This window comes from Oncorhynchus mykiss, chromosome 10 (assembly GCF_013265735.2).
Source record: "Oncorhynchus mykiss isolate Arlee chromosome 10, USDA_OmykA_1.1, whole genome shotgun sequence".
Taxonomy (NCBI): Eukaryota; Metazoa; Chordata; class Actinopteri; order Salmoniformes; family Salmonidae; genus Oncorhynchus; species Oncorhynchus mykiss.
In genome coordinates this window covers 61,554,073-61,575,390 of record NC_048574.1, presented here as the reverse complement: position 1 = coordinate 61,575,390, position 21,318 = coordinate 61,554,073, and the positions used below count along the sequence as shown (strand labels likewise).

General features: G+C 44.2%; 2 protein-coding genes across 4 annotated transcripts in view; both read left to right on the top strand.

Annotated features, from left to right (window-relative positions):
* Positions 1 to 1,217: 1,217 nt before the first annotated feature.
* On the top strand, positions 1,218 to 17,640 carry LOC110533175 (sarcoplasmic/endoplasmic reticulum calcium ATPase 2). Of its 3 annotated transcripts, none has more exons than XM_036933556.1 (23): positions 1,218 to 1,237; positions 2,542 to 2,661; positions 3,016 to 3,033; positions 3,117 to 3,199; positions 3,448 to 3,552; positions 3,663 to 3,801; positions 6,669 to 6,835; positions 7,590 to 7,745; positions 8,107 to 8,248; positions 8,711 to 8,877; positions 9,027 to 9,115; positions 9,765 to 9,867; positions 10,316 to 10,447; positions 10,575 to 10,700; positions 10,863 to 11,084; positions 11,324 to 11,435; positions 11,904 to 12,145; positions 12,396 to 12,616; positions 13,013 to 13,215; positions 13,452 to 13,537; positions 13,620 to 13,753; positions 13,913 to 14,030; positions 15,136 to 17,640. In XM_036933556.1, exons 2-23 carry the CDS (start codon positions 2,544 to 2,546, stop codon positions 15,442 to 15,444), a joined length of 3,192 nt encoding a protein of 1,063 aa, XP_036789451.1. In that variant the 5' UTR covers positions 1,218 to 1,237; positions 2,542 to 2,543; the 3' UTR covers positions 15,445 to 17,640. The 3 variants fall into 3 exon arrangements, with proteins under 3 accessions (XP_036789451.1, XP_036789449.1, XP_036789450.1); XM_036933554.1 differs by lacking the exon at positions 1,218 to 1,237 and adding an exon at positions 1,340 to 1,751; XM_036933555.1 differs by lacking the exon at positions 1,218 to 1,237 and adding an exon at positions 2,309 to 2,327.
* Positions 17,641 to 18,233: 593 nt separating this feature from the next.
* LOC110534431 (large neutral amino acids transporter small subunit 3) overlaps positions 18,234 to 21,318 on the top strand; it is a 39,260-nt gene continuing 36,175 nt past the window's right edge. The window contains exon 1 of the mRNA XM_021619288.2: positions 18,234 to 18,447. The gene's annotated coding sequence lies outside the window, so the exon portion shown is untranslated. The remainder of the gene's footprint in view (positions 18,448 to 21,318) is intronic.

Sequence of the window (21,318 nt, the reverse complement as noted above, 5' to 3'; positions counted from 1 at the left end):
ACCCATTTCAAGCTAATACATTTAAATTGTATATGTACCAGAGTTAGGAAGAGAGAGAGAGAGAGAGAGAGAGAGAGGGACAGTCAGATGTTGCTATTACCTGCTTATGTTGTGTCGACAGTGACACATTCTATTACACAGTAATCATTAGAACTCTGGACAGCCTCAATCGGGGCATGGACTCTACAAGGTGTCGAGAGCATTCTACAGGGATGCTGGCCCATGTTCACTCCAATGCTTCCCACAGTTGTGTCAAGTTGGCTGGATGTCATTTAGGTGGTGGACCATTCTTGATACACACAGGAAACTGTTGAGCATGAACAACCCAGCAACTCTGAATGGCACACATACACAAGCCATGTCTCAATTGTCTCAAAGCTTAAAGATCCTTCTTTAACCTGTCTCTTTCACTTCATCTACACTGATTAAGTGGATTTAACAAGTGACATCAATAAGGGATCATAGCTTTCACCTGGATTCACCTGGTCAGTCTGCCATGGAATGTGCAGGTGTTCTGTTTTGTATACTCAGTGTATATGTAGCTATGTAGCCAAGTTATCGTTTCTCATTGTGTAGTTTTCTATTATTTATATTTTTTCTCTCTGCATTGTTGGGAAGGGCCCGTAAGTGTTAGTCTATAGCTGTTGTTTACGAAGCATGTGACAAATAAAATGTGATTTGAGTAATAGCCTAGAATAAATGATGTAGGATAATGTGTTGCATCAGAAGAGCAATAGCCTACTGCTGTTAACGTGACGTCTAACAGAGCAGATAGGTAGGTGTGTGTGTGTGAGAGAGAGAAAGAAAGAGGGAGGGAGGATGTGGGTTGCTGGGGAACATAATGTCTGACCACATATGTACCTTAAGCACATATGCGACCAGACATGCCCCGTCCAAAACAACTGGGAACTCAAATCATGTCAGTCATCTTCAGGTCGGAAAGTCGGAACTCTAGTAAGAGTCCGATATTTCACGTCACTTATTAGCGGAATTCTGGTGACAGATGGGCGTTGGGGGGAGGAAGCTATCCGCTTTACCTTTAAATACACGTCCCGCCTGTTTTGCTTGACGGAAATTACTATTGGTCAGGGGGCAACGAGAATCGAGTGTCCTGCAGAACCCATTGAGTTGTAAAAAAGTCAATCATCTGAAAAACGACTGTCGCACAGCACGTTCATTGGTCAAGCGCTGAGCCAAGGGCAAGGTTGGGGTTCCGCCCTCCTGCAGCAAATCACCGGTAGGCGGGTTTATAGAAGTTGTTCCAATCTCATTCGATGTACAGCCATTTCAGTCTAAATCCCAGGTCTCTAATTGGCCTAACTTCTGCTCCTACGATTTTTGCGACTGAAGCACTACTGTATAATTCTGTGGCCTTGCATTAAATAAAGCGACGGCTATTTAGATAGCTAAGACATAGCGGGTGGATTAAAGCGCACGACATCGGTGCTGTAATCAAATACAAAAGTAGAGGAATACGCCTCCAACAAGCCTTAGTGGTACTTGAAGAAAAATAACTTATTCTATGACAATGCCTTCCTTATAATTTTTCAGGACGTAACGTTAGCTAGCTAGTGATCCAGTGGGAGAGAAATAGCCGAGCAGTTAATATAGATCGATTTCTCAAATCGTCGTTGGAATTAACGTTTTCTTTTTGTAGTTTTCTAATCCTATTCGTGTTGATATTGTGTTATTTACTCAACGTTTCTGAATTAGTTGTTAGTCAACGGAATACCGGGATATTTATTGTACTGGTAAGTCTCCCTTCATTATTAGAGCGCAAACGTCCTGTACAAACAAGATTATTAGCTAGTTACCGTTTCTGAGAATGCCATTTAGCTAGTTAGCAAACGTTAGCGTATTGAAGGCGTCGCAGCGGATCGGCCTAGAAGGGAACATTTACCTTCAATGCAGATATTTAAAAGCTCGTCAACAAGACTTTATCTTTGTATATCAACAAACTTTGCTTTTATTTTATTTGTAAAATAATGTGAGTAGTTGAGACCTGCGTTGGATGCTGCGAAGATGATTATTTCAAGAACATTCTGAGATTCTGACATTGGGTCTTATTCGAACCATCGATACATTGTGCTAAATGCATTTAAAGGAGGCTTCACGTTTATAGTATATTATGGGGTTGCTAAGTTTATTGCATCATGTCTTGTTGAATCCCCTAGCGAACAGGTGCTGTAAATCAAGGTAATTTACATGCAACAGGTGCAATTGCTCACCTGATTCTCTAGGCTCCTTTTGTAACGTCCCCAGGCGTTATTTCGGTCTCCGACTCAACATTATCGTATTTACAGAATCAAGTTCGTCCCCATATTGTGGTAATGTTTCATTCACTGCAGTGAGAGTCTGAATAGAATGGAGAGTACACTATTATTTTTTCTTAATTTTATTTTCACTAGTTAAGTTTCAATGTTATGTAAGCCTACTGACGTTCGTCCCCCTTCACTTTCTCTCTTTTTCTCCCCAATATCATCCTTCCTCCCTCCTCTCCATCTTCCTACCCCTCCCTTTCACCATCCCGCTGTCTTTCAGGGATGGACAATGCCCATACTAAGACAGTCGAGGAGGTGTTGGGGTATTTCTGTGTGAATGAGTCGACAGGCCTTAGCTGCGAACAGCTGAGGAAAAGCAAGGAGAGATGGGGCCCAAACGGTATGTCACAGTCCTAGTGCGTGACCTAAATGACACTGCCTATGCAGTGCACTACTTTTGACCAGGGCCTATAGGACTCTGGTCAAAAATAGTGAACTATGTAGGGAATAGGTGCCATTTTGGACGCAAACCTAACCCTTGACCCCTATTTCACCCTTAAATAAAAAAGCGCCAGACTCTTACTCTCACAAGTATTCAATTGTTTCAATGATTACTATAAAGTAATGACACCCAAGTTAGGCCTATGTTTAGTAATGTGATGATGATATTCACAGTGATGAGTGATAGTAGCAATGTTATTACCATGTTTATAACTCTCTCTCTTTCTCTCAATTTCTGAACTCCATGATGCAGAGTTACCGGCGGAAGAAGGTAAGATGTTCATTATCTCGCCCTGTTCGCTCTCTCTTTCTCTTTCCCCTGCATTTACATTCTTTCCATATCTGTGTTTCCAGGGAAGTCGCTATGGGAACTGATCCTGGAACAGTTTGAGGATCTCTTGGTTCGGATTCTTCTGCTGGCTGCCTGCATCTCCTTCGTAAGGACACACACACTAACACACACAGAAAGACCACCTAAACAAACACTATAGTAAATACTGTAACTTTACAATAAATGTCTCAGCCTACCCAATGCCATTCAGACATATGTTTATAACTATTTCTATATTTTGCTCTGAGCATTCCTATCCACTCTTTATATCCTCACAATATTACCATCCCTGTCACATACTCTCTTGGCTCTTGAAAACAAGTTCTTCTTTAACCTGTCTCTCTTTTCTGACAGACTCTTGCCTGGTTCGAGGAAGGGGAGGGGACCATCACAGCCTTTGTGGAACCCTTCGTCATCCTCCTCATCCTCATCGCCAACGCTATCGTTGGGGTGTGGCAGGTAAAGTCACACAGTGTTTTGACATGTTGCATTAGTGTGTGTGTGTTCATGTATAAACACATTTATTAATGTGTGCGACGATGTGTGTTCATTCACGTGTGTGTTTCCAGGAGCGTAATGCTGAGAATGCAATAGAGGCGCTGAAGGAGTATGAGCCTGAGATGGGGAAGGTGTACCGACAGGACAGGAAGAGTGTCCAGAGGGTCCGGGCTAAGGACCTCGTACCTGGGGACATAGTGGAGGTGGCAGGTAGGCAGAACAACTACAAATCCCAGAGTCCATCGAGGGACCACAGTGTTCTACACTATGACTGGTAACATTGTTGAGGTACTGTAGCAGGTAGGCAAAAAAATCTCACCATCCTCTAGTGTTGCCCAAGTGTTCTTTATAGAACAGCAACTCCCAAAAAACACATGTTATTGAGGTACTATAGCAGGTAGGGGAAAAAACTACAAATTCTGTAACTCCTCAAAGGTCCCTTGTGTTTTATACATACCTGGGGAGTGGAGACACAGTGGAGGTGGCAGGCATGTAGGGGGAAACAAACTACAAATCCCATTTAGCAAATCCCATACACAAAGTGTTCTATTATTGACTGAGTTAGTTGTTTAAACTTCCAAAAATAAGATGTTTAGTTAGCCTTGGAAATATTTTAATCTGTATGGGTTTGTTTTTTTTTCCCTCGCAGCATCATGGAAATTAAAGAAAGGTTTTATGGGAAATTAAGTTTTAATCAAGTTGAGGCCTACAATACCCAATATCACTGCATCTTTCTAAGCTCTGGGAATGTCGCCAGACGGGGTCAAATATTTTCTCGAAACTATTTACACATTTCTGACTGAAAAGGCAGTTTGCGGGTCAGTTTCACATTTCTGTGTGACTTAGCGACAACACAGCTCGAAGGGTTAAGACCGCTCCAATCGTCGAATCCTCAAGGCGATCCGTTTCTATTCTTAGAGCTTCAAAGAAGTAACAGAGGAAATGGGGGCTGAGTGTGTTTTTATTTGTGTGTGTGACTCAGAGAGATTCACTGTGGTGATGTTTGGCTTAAAGAGCATGGGAACTTTGTGACACCAATCACAGTTTACACTGGGGATGTGTCCCAAATGGCACCCTATTCCATTTTATAGTGCGCTAATATTGACCAGAGTTAGGGAATAGGGTGCTGTTTGGGATTCGTACATGGAGGATTGTTAAACATTTACTTTTTTTATTTTATTTTTTATCTCATCAATCATCACATCACTGCCTGTCTATCCTTTTGAGCCAATGACCTTGCAGGGTTTGAAATGTTTACCAATGAATTTGGTTGATTGACAGCTCATAAAAAAAAACTTTTATGAGGAAATATGATGATAGTCTATGGGATTTAGTTTCGCTGTTCTAAGGTATTATGGGCTGTATTTGAACAAACTTAACACAATGGTCAATCTAAGCGCTAGCAGTGTCAGAAAAAAATATCTATTTTCACAACTATAGTTGTGCTGGCATGGATGCGAAAGGGCTGGGTTTTGATGAATAAATACATTTTGGGTGTGTCGAGGCTTGGCCCCTCACTGGCCAATCAGAACGTGCTCCATGGCTAAATATGTACAGTCTTTTATGTATTGCCTTGGAATCAACTCCAATTCCAATGTTAGTCCGTTTTCTAGTTTGTTAAACAGCTTACAGAAACAAAATAACAACATGTAGACTTTGCTAAATACAGTATGTTAACTTGAACCTGTTTGCAGTTCACATTGTTCTAAGTAATTGCATGTCTTCAATGTGAAAACGTATACATAGAATTCACACTGAAATAGGGGCTAGGCCTACTGTAAGTTGCATTATGGCTGAGCTTGGACATGCTAAATGTTGTCAATAAGCAAGATTACATTCATTATTGATAAGGCCTAAAAAGAGACTGAATAATTCTAAACAAAGCGAAACAACTTATTTTAAAAGTAGACTATGTCTAAATACAGTAGCTGGACAACGGTCCCATATAAAGAGAAAGGGAGTATGTCCATATTTTTAATATACATATTGGAACCATCTTACAGATTGCATTCACACTTTTTCAGAAGTTGCATTGCATGCGCGCCACAGACGTTATCACCATATAAACAGGACAGTGAATTGTTCTAATAAGTTTGCTTGTTTTTCGTTGAGTTTTTATTAAAACCCATATTTATTTTTCAACAACAAATACACGACATGACCAAAAGTATGTGTACACATGCTCGTCGAACATCTCATTCCAAAATGCCAATTCCAAAATTTGCATTGATATGGAGTTGGTCCCCCCTCTTTTGCTGCTATAACCGCCTCCACCCGAGTTGTTTTTCTTTTTATCATTTTTGGGAACTTTTACCCCTTTTTCTCCCTAATTTCTGGGAATTTCTGATATCCAATTGGTAGTTAGTCTTGTCCCATAGCTGCAACTCTCCTACAGACTCAGGAGAGGCGAAGGTCAAGAGCCATGCGTCCTCCGAAACATGACCCTGCCAAGCCGCACTGCTTCTTGACACACTGCTCGTTTAACCTGGAAACCAGCCGCACCAATGTGTCGCACCAACACCTCCCCTAACCCGGACGATGCTTGGCCAATTGTGCTCCGCCTCATGGCTCTCCTGATCACGGCCAGCTGTGACACAGCCTGGGAACCGAAGCGGGGCTGTAGTGACGCCTCAAGCACAGCGATGCAGTGCCTTAGACTGCTGCGCCACTCGGGAGGCTCCGTTCTGTGAGTTTGTGTGGCCTACCACTTCGCGGCTGAGCCGTTTTTGCTCCTAGACGTTTCCACTTCACAATAACGGCACTTACAGTGGCCCGTGGCAGCTCTAGCAGAGCAGAAATTTGACTAACTGATTTGACGGAAAGGTGGCATCCTATGACTGTGCCACTTTGAAAGTCACTCAGCACTTCAGTACGGGTCATTCCATTGCCAATGTTTGTCTATAGAGATTGCATGGCAGTGTGCTGGATTTTATACACCTGTCAGCAATGGGTGTAACTGAAATACTTTGAAGAGGTGTCCACATACTTCTGGCCATGTTGTGTTTATCCTCAGCTATGTAAGACTTGAACTTGACTTGAAAAACCGTCTCCATCACCTCCGCCCTGTTTTCCCCCAGTGGGTGATAAAGTCCCAGCAGACATCCGGCTGACCTCCATCCGCTCCACCACGCTGCGAGTGGACCAGTCTATCCTGACGGGGGAGTCGGTGTCCGTGATCAAACACACAGACCCAGTGCCTGACCCGCGAGCCGTCAACCAGGACAAGAAAAACATGCTGTTTTCTGTAAGTGTGTGTGGTGGTGGAGGAGGGTGGGTGTATTTTAGGGGGTCATTATCTGATTAGAAATAGACCAGCACATTTGTGTGTGTGTGGTTTATTGATCTAATGGGAGACATGGTGTGAGAGAGGAACCAGAACACACAACTGTGTGTGTGCGCACTGTGATGCTTTGATGTGAGTGTCGAAGGTGTGACTCAACCGTTTGTTGAATAAAACATCACTTGCATTGTTTGCACAGGACACACACAAACACATAATATACTATGTGATATCTACTTAACAGTTCTAAAGAGTCAGGTAAACGAGCTACGAGGCCACTGTCTTCCAGGTTAATATACTCATCTGTATTGGTACTAGAGCTACACCCATATACTGGAACTGAGACTGTTCTGTATATCACCAAGAGATACCGTATGTGTGGGATGCATGTCGTTGATCCCCACGCCACCAACATAGTCAAAAACACAATTGATGATTTCTAATACATTTGCCCTATGTTTTAAACGTCTTTGACAAAACGTTGGAAATACATCTTTCTGGTCTTGTGCTGACTGGGTCATACATACATACATACATACATACATACATTATTTTCCCCTGAATCATTTTTCGGTGTTATTACCGTGTCTTTGATCGGGAAATGAGCTGGTAGCACAATGCCAATGTATGCTGCTTTACAGATCAAACTCATGTTGTAGAGAGTACCAACATGGGGCTTTGTCAACCAACACAGGGCTTTGTATCATTGTTCTTCCAGGGCACCAACATTGCGGCAGGCAGGGCTATAGGTGTGGTGGTAGCTACTGGGGTGCAGACTGAGATCGGGAAGATTCGTGATGAGATGGCTGCTACAGACCCAGAGAGAACACCGCTGCAGCAGAAACTGGACCAGTTTGGAGAACAGCTGTCCAAGGTACAAGGACTTTCCTTATTTTCCCTTTTCTCGTCTCTTGCTCTTTCTTTCCCTCATTCTTTTTATTTCATCTGTCAGCTGTATTGTGAGTTGCAGTGTTGTGATAACAGGCTCCCTCTCTCCCTCTAGGTGATCACAGTGATCTGTGTGGGAGTGTTGTGATAACAGGCTCCCTTTCTCCCTCTAGGTGATCACAGTGATCTGTGTGGGAGTGTTGTGATAACAGGCTCCCTCTCTCCCTCTAGGTGATCACAGTGATCTGTGTGGGAGTGTTGTGATAACAGGCTCCCTCTCTCCCTCTAGGTGATCACAGTGATCTGTGTGGGAGTGTTGTGATAACAGGCTCCCTCTCTCCCTCTAGGTGATCACAGTGATCTGCGTGGCAGTGTGGGGTATCAACGTAGGCCATTTCAATGACCCGGTCCACGGTGGGAGCTGGCTCAGAGGGGCTGTCTATTACTTCAAGATCGCTGTGGCACTGGCTGTAGCTGCCATCCCTGAGGGTATGTGGTGGAACCAACCTCTGTGTCTGTCTGTAACACACAAAGTAGAGCATGATTCGATTCCATTCTATTTTGAGCAATCTAAATTCCATATGAAACCAAAATGAATTATCTTTTGGGGCGGCAGGTAGCCTAGTGGTTAAGAGAGTTGGGCCAGTAACCGAAAGGTTGCTGGATGAAATCCCTGAGCTGACAAGTTAAAATCTGCTGTTCTGCCCCTGAATAAGGCAGTTAACCCACTGTTCCCCGGTAGGCCGTCATTGTAAATAAGAATTTGTTCTTAACTGACTTGCCTAGTTAAATAATACAAAGCTCCTATTTGTGTCCATGTAGACTGTAACTTGATAAACACAGTAGATTGATCAGCCAGTGTACTTTTGTTACATGACTCAGAAGAACCATGATGGAACCATATATTTAACTGTTCCTTCACCCTATTCAATCTTGGTCCCCCCCCTGCAGGCCTACCCGCTGTGATCACCACCTGCCTAGCTCTGGGGACCAGACGCATGGCCCGGAAGAACGCCATCGTCCGCAGTCTGCCTTCTGTGGAGACCTTGGGCTGCACCTCCGTCATCTGCTCCGATAAGACTGGCACCCTCACCACCAACCAGATGTCTGTCCACCAGGTCAGAGAGGGAGGGAGAGGAAAAATTGAGATAGGAGCTGACCTGAAAGTGGAATGGTTTGGCATGTTGATTGACACTCAGCCTGATGCTGACCTAACCTTACTGTTTGTGACATTGAGAGTGTATTTTCTAACCGTGTGTGTGTGTAGATATTTGTTGTGGACAGTGTGTCAGGGGAGCGATGCGCCCTGAGTGAGTTTTCGGTGACCGGATCTACTTACGCCCCGGAAGGGGAAGTGTGAGTGCCTTTAACCTTTAACCCTTAACTGATGATTGCCACGTTCAAAACACCTGGGAACTTGGAAATATCTGACTTCAGTCTGTTCAAGACAACTGGGAACTTGGGAACAAAACAAGTTCCAACTGGGAAAAATAGCTTTGAATGGTCACCCAAAATTAAATTCCATGTCAGAAACTCTGGCATTTTTCTAGAGCTCCAACATTCTGACCTGAAGATCAGGGACATCATGATTTGACCTCGTTTTTTGGGCAGTTCCCAGTTGTTTTGAAAGCACTAGATGTCATGATGAATCACTCATCCCCAATTTTGCTGTGACTGTCTGAGTGGGGAGAGGAAAAATGAAAACTAGCTGTTATTGGCAGAGGGGTTTGGAACTCTTTCTTATTGGTGTATTAACTCATTTACCGCCTGGTGACGTCACCAGGCAGGCCAAAACTCCATCCCACCAAAACAGGACCTTTTAAGATGCTGAGAAATGTTATTGGTTATATATTTGGTTCCCTTCCTCCGCTACTTTCTTTCTCTGGTCTCGTTCTGCCTTATTTTCCTTTCTCTCTTACCCTATCATCTTCCATATCCACCCTTCTGTCTCTTCCCTAATTTTCTCCCTCTGTTTATTTCCCTTGTCCTTCTCTGTCTCCAACAGGTATAAGGATGAGACGGTGGTGAAGTGTAGTCAGTATGAGGGCCTGGTGGAGATGGCCTCTATCTGTGCTCTGTGTAACGACTCCTCTCTGGACTACAACGAGGTGAGAACAGCTCCAGCCTACTTTGTACACCATAACACACCAATTTAAATGGCTCTTCCTGTAGCCACTGCACACGATAACACACCTAATTGTAACCTTTTATTTAACTAGGCAAGTCCGTTAAGAACAAATTCTTATTTACAGTGATGGTCTACCCGGGAACAGTGGGTTAACTGCCTAGTTCAGGGGCAGAGCGACAGATTTTTAACTTGTCAGCTTGGGGATTCGATCCAGCAACCTTTCGGTTACTGGCACAACGCTCTAACCACTAGGCTACCTGCTGCCCCAACCATAATCACTGCACGACACACAACTCCATGGACAGACACTTCTTAATTCTGGTCCTGGAGAGCTACTTTTGTTCCAGTCCAGTAGCATCTGTTTGAAATAATACATTCAAATAATGTCATTGTTGTTGACCCTTAACCTGTGGGGGTGTGTGTCCCAGTCTAAGGGTGTGTATGAGAAGGTAGGCGAGGCCACGGAAACGGCCCTGTGCTGTCTGGTGGAGAAGATGAACGTGTTCGACACAGACCTCAGAGGACTGTCCGCCGTCGAGAGAGCTACTGCCTGCTGCTCGGTGTGTGTCTGTAATATAAAAATAACCTGTGTGTGTACCATTTGAGACATGCTGACCTAATTTACTTCCTGGCAGAGTGATTGAATGATACATCTCCTCTCTCTCCCTCTATCCTTCTCTCCATCAGGTGATTAAACAGTTGATGAGGAAGGAGTTGACGTTGGAGTTCTCCCGTGACAGGAAGTCCATGTCAGTGTTCTGTTCTCCCAACAAACTCAGCCGCTCTGCCTCCGGGGCCAAGATGTTTGTCAAGGTCAGCTGTGTGTCTCTGTCTCACTCCTACTTATCCACTTCTCTATCCCCCCTTTCTCTTTCTGTTCTTTCTATTCCTTACGTGCTTCTTTCTTCTGAGTTCTTTCTCTTACTCTCTGTCCACCATCTCCTCACTTTGTATGTCTTGTCGTCTCTCTCCCAGGGAGCTCCGGAGAGCGTGCTGGAGCGCTGCCGTTGGATTCGGGTGAACGGGGGTGCGCGGGTGCCCATGACGCCGGCGGGGCGGGAGCAGCTCCAGGGGACCGTCAGGGAGTGGGCCACGGGGCGGGACACCCTCCGATGCCTCGCCATGGCGACCCGGGACTCGCCTCCCGAGATACGTTCTCTCAACCTGGAGAACTCGGCCACCTTCGCTGATTACGAGGTGGGTGATTTGAAATATTATTTTTTTTAGGATTTTTAACTCATTTTATGTATCCTTTGTGTAATTATGCACTTTTATTAATCTCTTGTATTGCTTTTTGGTTGCCTATTTATCTCTTATTTTATAACTTTTTGACTGTAAAGTGTTGCGGTTTGTAAAGGCACTTCAAATACAGTTTTATTTGATTAGTGTTAAATAAACAACAATGCCCCCCCCCCCCCCCCCCCCCCCCCCCCCAGTCGGACCTGACCTTCGTGGGCTGCGTGGGGATGCTGGACCCCCCCAGGAAGGAAGTGCTTGGTGCGGTCCGTATGTGTCGGCAGGCTGGCATCCGCGTCATCATGATCACAGGTAAAACACGCCTTGCCCTCACTCCCTCTGTTTGTTGTGTTGTGATACATGCTCGTTGGATGGGGAGACCCAAGACGCATTATCCAAGGTGATTCAATAAAGTCAACTGAACAGAATTTCTAGCCTCACACTTATCTACCTTAAAATGATATTATAATGTGAAAGGCTGGGACGATATCAGTATCGCATTTTTTTTTTCAATGTCAAAAATGAAAACACAATGCAGACCAAACTGTTTTGTCCTTTAAAAAGCTGCTGTATTTCAAATATTGTGTGCTTTAGCTTGGGAAAGGAAATAAATGTGACATTAGAGCTTTTTTCCTCACTTTGTGTTTTGTTTACTTGCCAAGATACTAACGAGTATCCCGATACTGGTATCGGCCCGGCCCTAATAACGCGATTTCAAACCGTTTTGCCTGCTGGGTGTCATCTCTCCATCTAACCTCTTACCTCATGCCACCCCCCCAGGTGACAACAAGGGCACGGCCATGTCCATCTGTCGTCGCGTGGGCATCATCACGGAGGAGGAGGAGGAGGCGGGCAGGGACGACCCGTTCTCAGGGGGCCTGACGGGGAGGGAGTTTGACGAGCTGCCCCCCCACCTCCAGAGGCAGGCCTGTCGTACCGGACGCTGCTTCGCCCGTGTGGAACCCACACACAAGAGCCGCATCGTGGAGTACCTACAGAGCCTCGATGACATCACAGCCATGGTGAGGTTGTGTGAGTGTGTGTATCTCTCTCTGTTGGCAGCAGTGTTCTTGTCTAGAGCTCTACTCTGACACTTAAAAAATAAAAAAGTACTGTTCAATTGAATGACGGACCTGTTGTCATCGGTAACATTCTTCCTCTGCATTGAGAAGGCATGTTTGCATTGTGTGGGGCCTTTCATGCGTTTCTTCCCTGTTTTGACTCCCGGCGTGTTCTTGCTCGCTCCCATCCCTTCATCCCTCTCTCCCCCAGACTGGTGATGGAGTGAATGATGCGCCAGCCCTGAAGAAGGCAGAGATCGGGATCGCCATGGGTTCAGGCACGGCTGTTGCCAAGTCCGCCTCAGAGATGATCTTAGCTGATGATAACTTCTCTACCATCGTAGCGGCTGTAGAAGAGGGCAGAGCCATCTACAACAACATGAAGCAGTTCATACGATACCTCATCTCTTCCAACATAGGAGAGGTTGTCTGGTGAGGATAGGGGGACGAGAGGGAGTGGAAGAGAGGAAGGGGAGAGCAATCTATAACTAAATGAAACAGTTTAAAGGATACTTCTTAGGAGAGGGGGATGAAGTGGTACTGGAGGGATGGGTTAGAGGATGGAAACGAGGGAGGAAGAGTGCAGGATTACTGTTTTTAATAAAGGGGAAGGATAACAGAACAGAGGTGCACATTTAGGAGAGGAGTATGCTTTAGGTCAGGTGACAATAGAGAAGGACAATTTAAAAAAGAGAGATGGCTGAAGGGATTAACTTGAGGGATAATAGTAGTCTGGGACAGTTAGAGAGGATTTCTGAATTATTATATTGTATACCTCCCTCTCTCTCACCATCCCAACCCCTCTCCCCCTCCTTCTCTCCCCTCCAGTATTTTCATGACGGCTGCTCTGGGCATGCCCGAGGCCCTGATCCCGGTCCAGTTGCTGTGGGTCAACCTGGTGACAGACGGCTTCCCGGCCACCGCTCTGGGCTTCAACCCCCCCGACCTGGACATCATGTCCCGCCCCCCACGCTCTCCCAAGGAGCCTCTCATCTCCAGATGGCTCTTCTGCAGATACCTCATCGTCGGATGTGAGTATATCTGGTTTATCTGTTTCTATATCTGTGGCAGATACCGCATTATGAAGTTATAGATTACGAGCAGACAGGGTTATTGTATACTTTGCAGATGTAGCCTCATAAGCACTTTATGACAAATGTATTTGTAAAAAGCATTATACAAATAACCTTAGTGGACGATTGATTTACATCACAATATCAGCTGGGATTCGAGAATATACACATCTAACCTTTGACCTTTCTCTCAGGCTACGTCGGAGCAGCTACAGTAGGAGCTGCAGCCTGGTGGTTCATGGCAGCACACGATGGACCCAAACTCTCCTTCTACCAACTGGTAAGAACACATCCCTCTCTTCTCTCACTTCTCTTACTTTACCGTGTCTAACCTCTCACTCGCTCTTTCTCTCTCCTCGCAGTCTCACTATCTCCAGTGCGGTGAAGGCCACGGGGAGTTTGCGGGGGTTCAGTGCTCGGTGTTCGAGTCACCCTACCCCATGACCATGGCCCTGTCTGTGCTCGTTACCATAGAGATGTGCAACGCCCTCAACAGGTATGCTACTAAAACTACAACTCCCATAATCCCGTGCGGTACTTGGCGTCAGTCATAGAGATCACTATCTATGACGCGTCACAGAACGGGTTTAGTTCTCGTTTAGTTCTTTTGAGCTTGTTCTGGTCCATTTCTGAGCTCCGCAGTGTGTGTCCTCAGTCTGTCAGAAAACCAGTCCCTGCTGAAGATGCCTCCTTGGTCCAACCCCTGGCTGGTGGGAGCTATCTGTCTCTCCATGGCGCTCCACTTCCTCATCCTCTACGTTGACCCCCTGCCTGTAAGTATGTGTGTGTGTGAGTGCGTCTGGCATAATGTTGTCAACAACAATAAAATATTAGTCAAACCTATTTTTCAGTGGCAATTGACGAGACTATAACTGCCTAAATAGACTCAGGAAAAAAACTAAATAATTTTCATTTAGTTTTCATTTCAGTTGACTAAAGCGAGAGAAACTATCGCAGTGACTAAAATTTGACCACTAAATGGACTGGACAATAATTTTGGGAGAGATTGAGAGCTTTTCATTGATGTGCACAATCAATATTAGCAGCACAGATTAGAGGTCGACCGATTATGATTTTTCAACGCCGATACTGATTATTGGAGGACCAAAAAAGCCGATACCGATTAATCGGCCGATTTTATAAAAAAATAATAATAATCAAGCGATGACGGGCACTGCTCCCCTCCGATTATACACATCGTGCTGACGACTCTTGCTTCCTCGTAGCTAACCTTGTAGTTAGTTACCCTTTGCCTGGTTAAGAAACACAAGCTCATTTTACGAAATTAAAAACAATAACAACATTGACTTTAATAGTAAAACAACAGCCTAGCTATGTTTTTCTCTCTCTTGAGTAGGTTATAGAAAAGTATATACATTTTTTTGTAGTCTTGCTCGAATCCTCCCACTGAATTTTATTTACAGGTTCTGCAACCAACGTAGCCACGCCTCCCTCTTTTCCACAGAATGGCTTGATTTTCTATCCCGTAGGCTATGTGTTACAGCACCACTTTTGGTGTCTCCCTCAGGAATTGCTCTTGAGAAAATGTCATGTGATTGTCTCCTCCAAGTTGATATCAGATTTTCGCGCCTGACTATAGGTTAATGAGGCGATACAAATGTGATGTGACTAAAATGAAAGGGCATTTAGTTGACTAAAATTGTTTTCATTATTCTGACAAACTAAATCATTATTCAAATGTAAAAAAATGGGACCAAGACTGATATTTTAGGCAAAATGACTAAGACTAGACAACATCTAAAACATTACCACTGCTGCACAGGGAAGTGTGTGTGTTACATTATATTGTGCTCTCTATCTCATTGTCTAACCACCCCCCTCCCCTTCTCTCCCCCCCCCCCCCTCTCTCCCATTCAGGTGGTGTTCCAGATCCGCCCCCTGTCGTGGCCACAGTGGGTTGTGGTCCTCAAGATGTCGCTTCCAGTCATCTTCATGGACGAGGCCCTCAAGTTCCTGGCCCGGAACTGGATCGAGCCGGGTACCGACGTGGAGCGCCAGGAGGAGGAGCGGGAGCGCCGGCGGAGGGGTCAAGGGTCAGGGGGCATGACTGCCGCTGTGAGCAGGGTGTTCAAGGGCGTGTCCTGGTCATTCGTTTTAATGTCGTTCCCCCTGTTGGTCTGGATCTACAGCCTGGACTCTGATATTACTAACATGTTCTATGAGTGAAGGGAAGGGTGGGGGTGGGGGGGGGGGTTGGGTTATGAATGAAAGCAAAGGAACTATAACATAAATAGGGGAGCAAGTTGAGGAGAAATGAAGATGGAGTGCAGGGAAAGAGAATTTTAAAAAATACATTTTTAGTGGGATGTAAGGTGAACAATCTGAGACGGTGAGCGAAAGAGAGGGATAGTGAAGAGGAGAGCACTGATACATCCTAGCTCAGCACTCTTGACTTTTTGAATATGGGCCCTGACCGTAAGTGAGGGATTTTCCAAAACTCAAGGTCCTATTCAATCAAGCCTGGTTTAGCAAGTTACCTGAATAAGTCTTGAAAGTACCACTCCTCTTGTGCAGAAAGAATGCACGTTTAGGTTCACATAGCCCCTTGACAACATTGTTTTTTACAATGTGAGACAAACCAGAAAGAAACGCAACTTTGTAGTTGATTCAAACAAGCTTTCTGGCTGCTCAGAATGAGTTGTGTTTTTTTGTTGTTTTTTATCTTGAAAGGGAAAGTACTGTCTATAGATGATTTATAACAGAGTACTTTATACATTTCATTCCAGTTTCTCTACCTGTAAGGTGACAGGTGGGAAAGTGAGGGAGAAAGAAGCTTCTTCAGTCCAGTCTAGGGAATGGAGGGATGACTGGATGAAGAGAGAGAGAAAGGCAGAGATAAAGAATCTTCTAGCATCAGTCAGACTGGCCACACCGACACTCCAGCCATCTTCAGAAATCAATCAATAAATATTTGATTTAATTTAGATGTCATCAAATTGTCTAGGGAAGAGTACTGCAGAATACTTCTTTAATGTGTATTTCTTAGGGTTATGCGCTGGCAGAGCTGAATTTTGAAAGAAAGTTAGATTTTACGTTAGTTTTCACTGCATTATTCATATTTATTAATACATCACGACACTGAATTATGTGTTTTTCTTTTCTTTCTGTTGGATATTTTTCTATGCCTAACTTCTTTGCTACAGAATGGATGTTGTCTCCATGTTCTGATAAAGGTTGGCTACTCTTTATGACATCATACCCTTTGTCTCCTTGTCATCATGCATGTTTGAGATTGACTACTAGTGCATTGCAGTTGGACTGTTCAGAATCACTGATCTCCAAATCACCTGGCTTTCTAAATAACTACTCATTATGTGATCAAGATTAGCGATTATGCGCTGTGCCTTGCTCAAACTCATCCTCCTCCAACACGCTGACTGTTGCTCTAAACTAAAACTGTCCAGGTTAGGTGCAGGCTTGTCATCTTTTTGCGTGACCAGATTCATTCTAATGTCCTACACATGATTTCAGTTTGGACTTGCATCCTTAAAGTTACGACGTCACAATCCTCATGTAGGCCTAGAAGCAGTAGACTTGTCTCTCTGTGTAATCATGACGACTCATTGTTGTCAGGCTGAGGAATTGCATCATATTTTAGCTAGGCTACTCTACTACTAGTTGGCAGTGTGTTTTGATAGTCTAACAGCCACTGTGACATCACACCATGAACTAAAGATACAAAGTTGTGTAGTCTGCTCATGTGGACAGCAATATCACTTTCCCTGTAGTAGTGGGTTTGTTAGGGTTGGGAACACTAATTATTTGCCCCCCCCCCCCCACACACACACACACACGCAACATTGTTTTTTGTTATTATTATGATTGATAGAACTATTATGGTAATTCTGATTTAATTAATTGTCCTTGTGGTGTCTGTAGAGCCCCTACTGTGCCTGTAAAGAATTAGAGGGTGTCATTTTATTTTCTGAATGTAGTAAAGGGTGGGGGGGGAATGTTGGGAGTCATTAAAATCATTAATAGATGTTAGGGGAGTGGAAAAGGGGGGGATTAGGGAGAAGAGAGGGTGGCTTTACAAAAGAGAGGGATGAGGGAGAGATGCTGAGAGGTCTTTTCTTTCCATCTCTCCGTTTCTTTACTGGCGCTCTGACAGAGTGCTCTCTGTCTTCATCTGAAACCAGTAAGCAAAATAATTTGACAAAATGTAATGACTTCAAAGAAATGAACATTCAGTGGAGTTATTTGAACAACAAATATCTTTTTTTGAGACTAAATTAAGGTGGGAATGTATTTAGTTTATTGTAAATCGTACCATTTGCCGTCTGTCACACTACTGCTATTTCATTTATGGAAGATGGGAAATGCTCTATGGGATGAAAACAACAATAAAATTGTTAATTTAAATTTATGTTTCTGTGGTTTCTAATTTGACACATGGGATCAGAGCCATGTATTTAAATACATGGCTCTGGTTAGGGTATTTTTCACATTGTAAAGCCATGGTGTGTCTCAATATGGCCCCTCACCATGTAGGCCAGGGTTTCCAAAACTCGGTCCTGGACCTCCCTCCCCTGCATGCACCTTTTGTTTTTTTGCCCTCACACTACACAACTGATTCAAATAATCAATGCTTGATGATGAGAATCAGCTGTGTGGTGATAGGGCAAAAACCAAAACGTGCACCCAGGGGAGGGGCGGGGCAGGACCGAGTTTGGGAAACCCTGATGTCAGCTTACCTCACCAGGAACAACTCTGGGTCCTGGTTAAAGCCTGGGCCCTGATCAAGAAAAATTCGTCTCCGTATTATGTTGTTAGTGTGTTTGTATTTAAGTATTCGCCGCAAGGTGGCGCAGTGTAACAAGGTTTCTATTTTAAGGCTGTAAAGTACCACTGACAACTGAGCGTGCTGCGTTTATACGTAAATGGAAACTCGTTGCGGTGTGGGTGGGTGGGTGGGTGGGTGGGTGGGGGTCCATTTATATAGACTTTAGGAAGGAGAGAGCGAGAGAGGAGGGGTTTAAAGCCATACAAATGTAAGGAAGTTGTGACGAGGAACTAACTGAATGTAGTGAAGTTTCACAAGACCCACAGTGACTGACTGTGTAACGTGTTCGCAGCAGACAAACAGTTTAAATCCCGCCTTTTTTCACTAAAGAAGGGAAATAAACAATTTACCATAGATATAAATTATTTCAGGGATTAGCGTCTGAAGTAAGTAATTTCCATTTTTTTCTTGTGCATGTTCAGATATGTTGCTGATCTTTTGTGTGTCTGGTAAGAGGAATTTGACTTTACGCACATGGCACAATACTTGTATATTAGTTTTTTCCCCCCCATTTTTTATTTTTCATAATCTTTCATTTGTTATCCTATTAATGTGCATTACTTTTTTGTAGACCGAGTGACACGGATAATCTTATATCCGTTTGCACAATGCTAAAGTTAATATGTTGACAGTATTGTGTTTGGCGCTAATTATATACATAAAACAATGCCCTTCCCACGTTTCAGGTATTGTTTGGCCATAAAAATAGTATAATGGAGGGTGACCAGTAGTTTGTTTATAATCAACTTTGTATACTTAAACAGTACTGGGCAATCCATGCGTAATCTATGCGCTGTGCACGTAAAAGGTGGCACCACCGGTGACACCTGGACGCAGCTGTCAGTGCGCACACACGGGAGCACGAGGAGGGGTCACGCGCGTCCACCACCCACGGACAGGCAGCACGAGTGGAAACAGCTGAAAGAGAGGGAGAGTGACAGACAGAAAGAGAGAGAGAGAGAGGTGGGGCGGTTTTACCACCCCTGGTTTTAAATATTGTGTATTTACTCAGTGTATATACTCTGCCTTAGCTGGTGCCTAAATCAGGAATAGGAAATTCAGCAACTCTTGGAGTGTAGTGGAAGTTGATAAAAGTGCTTGTTTATGATTACATTTTGACTTCCACAGTCCTCCAAAAGTTGCTGAGTTTCTTAGAATGATGCTTTCCAATTCTCTTGTAAATCAAATCTAATTTTATTGGTTGCATACACATATTTAGCAGATGTTAATGCGGGTGTAGCGAAATGCTTGTGTTCCTAGCTCCAGCAGTGCAGTAATATCTAACAATTCACAACAAAACACACTTATCTAAAAGTAAAAGAATGGAATTCAGAAATATATAAATATTAGGAGTATATATTTTAGGAATATTTATATATTTCTGAATATAAAAAAATAGACATACTAAATATTCTATCCACATACTGTACATATCTAGAATATATAGGATAGAATAGTATATATACAGCAATAGGTGAATAGGATGGCTTTGATTAAAATACAGTATGTAAACATAACTAAAGCGACCAGTGTTCCATTATTAAAGTGACCAATGATTCCATGTCTATGTACATAGATCAACAGTCTCTAAGATGCAGGGTTGAGTAACCGGGTGGTAGCCAGTTAGTGACAGTGACTAAGTTTAGGGCAGGGCACTGGGTGGAGGACACACAACCAACAAAAATACTGAGAAGTTGTGTAGGAGCTAGAAGCAGAGCTGCCATTTCTGTCGGGCTCCATCTTCCTGTGAAAGAGAAAGATACTTCTTTGCCAAACTATTTCCCCCTTTTTTTCTTTGGTTCTACCAGCACACTTAACAAAAAATGACTCATGATCAGTGCCTGAATCTGGCCAGAACACACCGGTACTATGTACAGGCTCCTCACATTTTCTGTGTCTGGAGTTCCAGCACTTCTTATAGAATATTGGCTTAAGAATTGCATATCAAATCAAGTTTTATTATCCACATCCCCCGAATACAACAGGTGTAGCCCTTAGAGTGAAATGCTTACTTACGAGCCCCTAACTCACAGTGCAGTTAAAAAAAAAAAAAAAAGAAATAAAGAATAAGACATAAAAGTAACAAGTAATTAAAGAGAAGCAGTAAAAAATAACAATATATACAGGGCCGGTATAGAGTCAATGTTCGGGGGCACCAGTTAGTTGAGGTAGTATGTACATGTAGGTAGAGTTAATTGAAGTGACTATGCACAAATGACAACAGAGTGGCAGTGGTGTGGAGGGGGCAATGTGAATAGTCTGGGTAGCCATTTGACTAGATGTTCAGGAGTCTTATGGCTTGGGGGTAGAAGCTGTTTAGAAGCCTCTTGGACCTAGACTTGGTGCTCCGGTACCTCTTGCCATGTGGTAGCAGAGAGAACAGTCTATGAATAGGGTGGCTGGAGTCTTTGACAATTTTAAGGGCCCTCCTCTGACACCGCCTGGTATAGAGGTCCTGGATGGCAGGAAGCTTGGCACCAGTGATGTACTGGGCCGTTCGCAATACCCTCTATAGTGGTTTGCGGTCGAAGGCCGAGCAGTTGCCATACCAGGCAGTGATGCATCCAGTCAGGATGCTCTCGATGGTGCAGCTGTAGCACTTTTGAGGATCTGAGGACCCATGCCAAATCTTTTCAATCCCCTGAGGGGGAATAGGTTTTGTTGTGCCCGCTTCACGACTGTCAAGGTGTGTTTGGACCATGTTAGTTTGTTGGTGATGTGGACACCAAGGATTTTGAAGCTCTCAACCTGCTCCACTGCAGCCCCACCGATGAGAATGAGGGCATTTTCGGTCCTCTTTTTCCTGTAGTCCACAATCATCTCTTTTGTCTTGGACACGTTGAGGGAGAGGTTGTTGTCCTGGCATCACCGGCCAGGTCTCTGACCTCCTCCCTATAGGCTGTCTCGTTGTTGTTGGTGATCAGGCTTTCCACTGTTGTGTCATCGGCAAATTTAATGACGGTGTTGGAGTCATGCCTGGCCGTGCAGTCATGAACAGGGAGTACAGGAGGGGGATGAGCACGCACCCCTGGGGGGGTCCTGTGTTTAGGATCAGCATGGCAGATGTGTTGTTACTTACCCTTACCTGGGGGCGGCCCATCAGGAAGTCCAGGATCCAGTTGCAGAGGGAGGTGTTTAGTCCCAGGGTCCTTAGCTTATTGATGAGCTTTGAGGGCACTATGATGTTGAACGCTGAGCTGTAGTCAATGAATAGCATTCTCTCATAGGTGTTCCTTTTGTCCAGGTGGGAAAAGGCA

Bases quoted from the DNA above. Each gene is read 5' to 3' on its own strand.
- LOC110533175 (XM_036933556.1), top strand. From the start codon at position 2,544: ATGGACAATGCCCATACTAAGACAGTCGAGGAGGTGTTGGGGTATTTC. The intron at 3,200-3,447 runs GTAAGGACACAC...CTTTTCTGACAG, and splicing joins TGGCTGCCTGCATCTCCTTC to ACTCTTGCCTGGTTCGAGGA. The intron at 13,216-13,451 runs GTGAGTATATCT...CCTTTCTCTCAG, and splicing joins CAGATACCTCATCGTCGGAT to GCTACGTCGGAGCAGCTACA.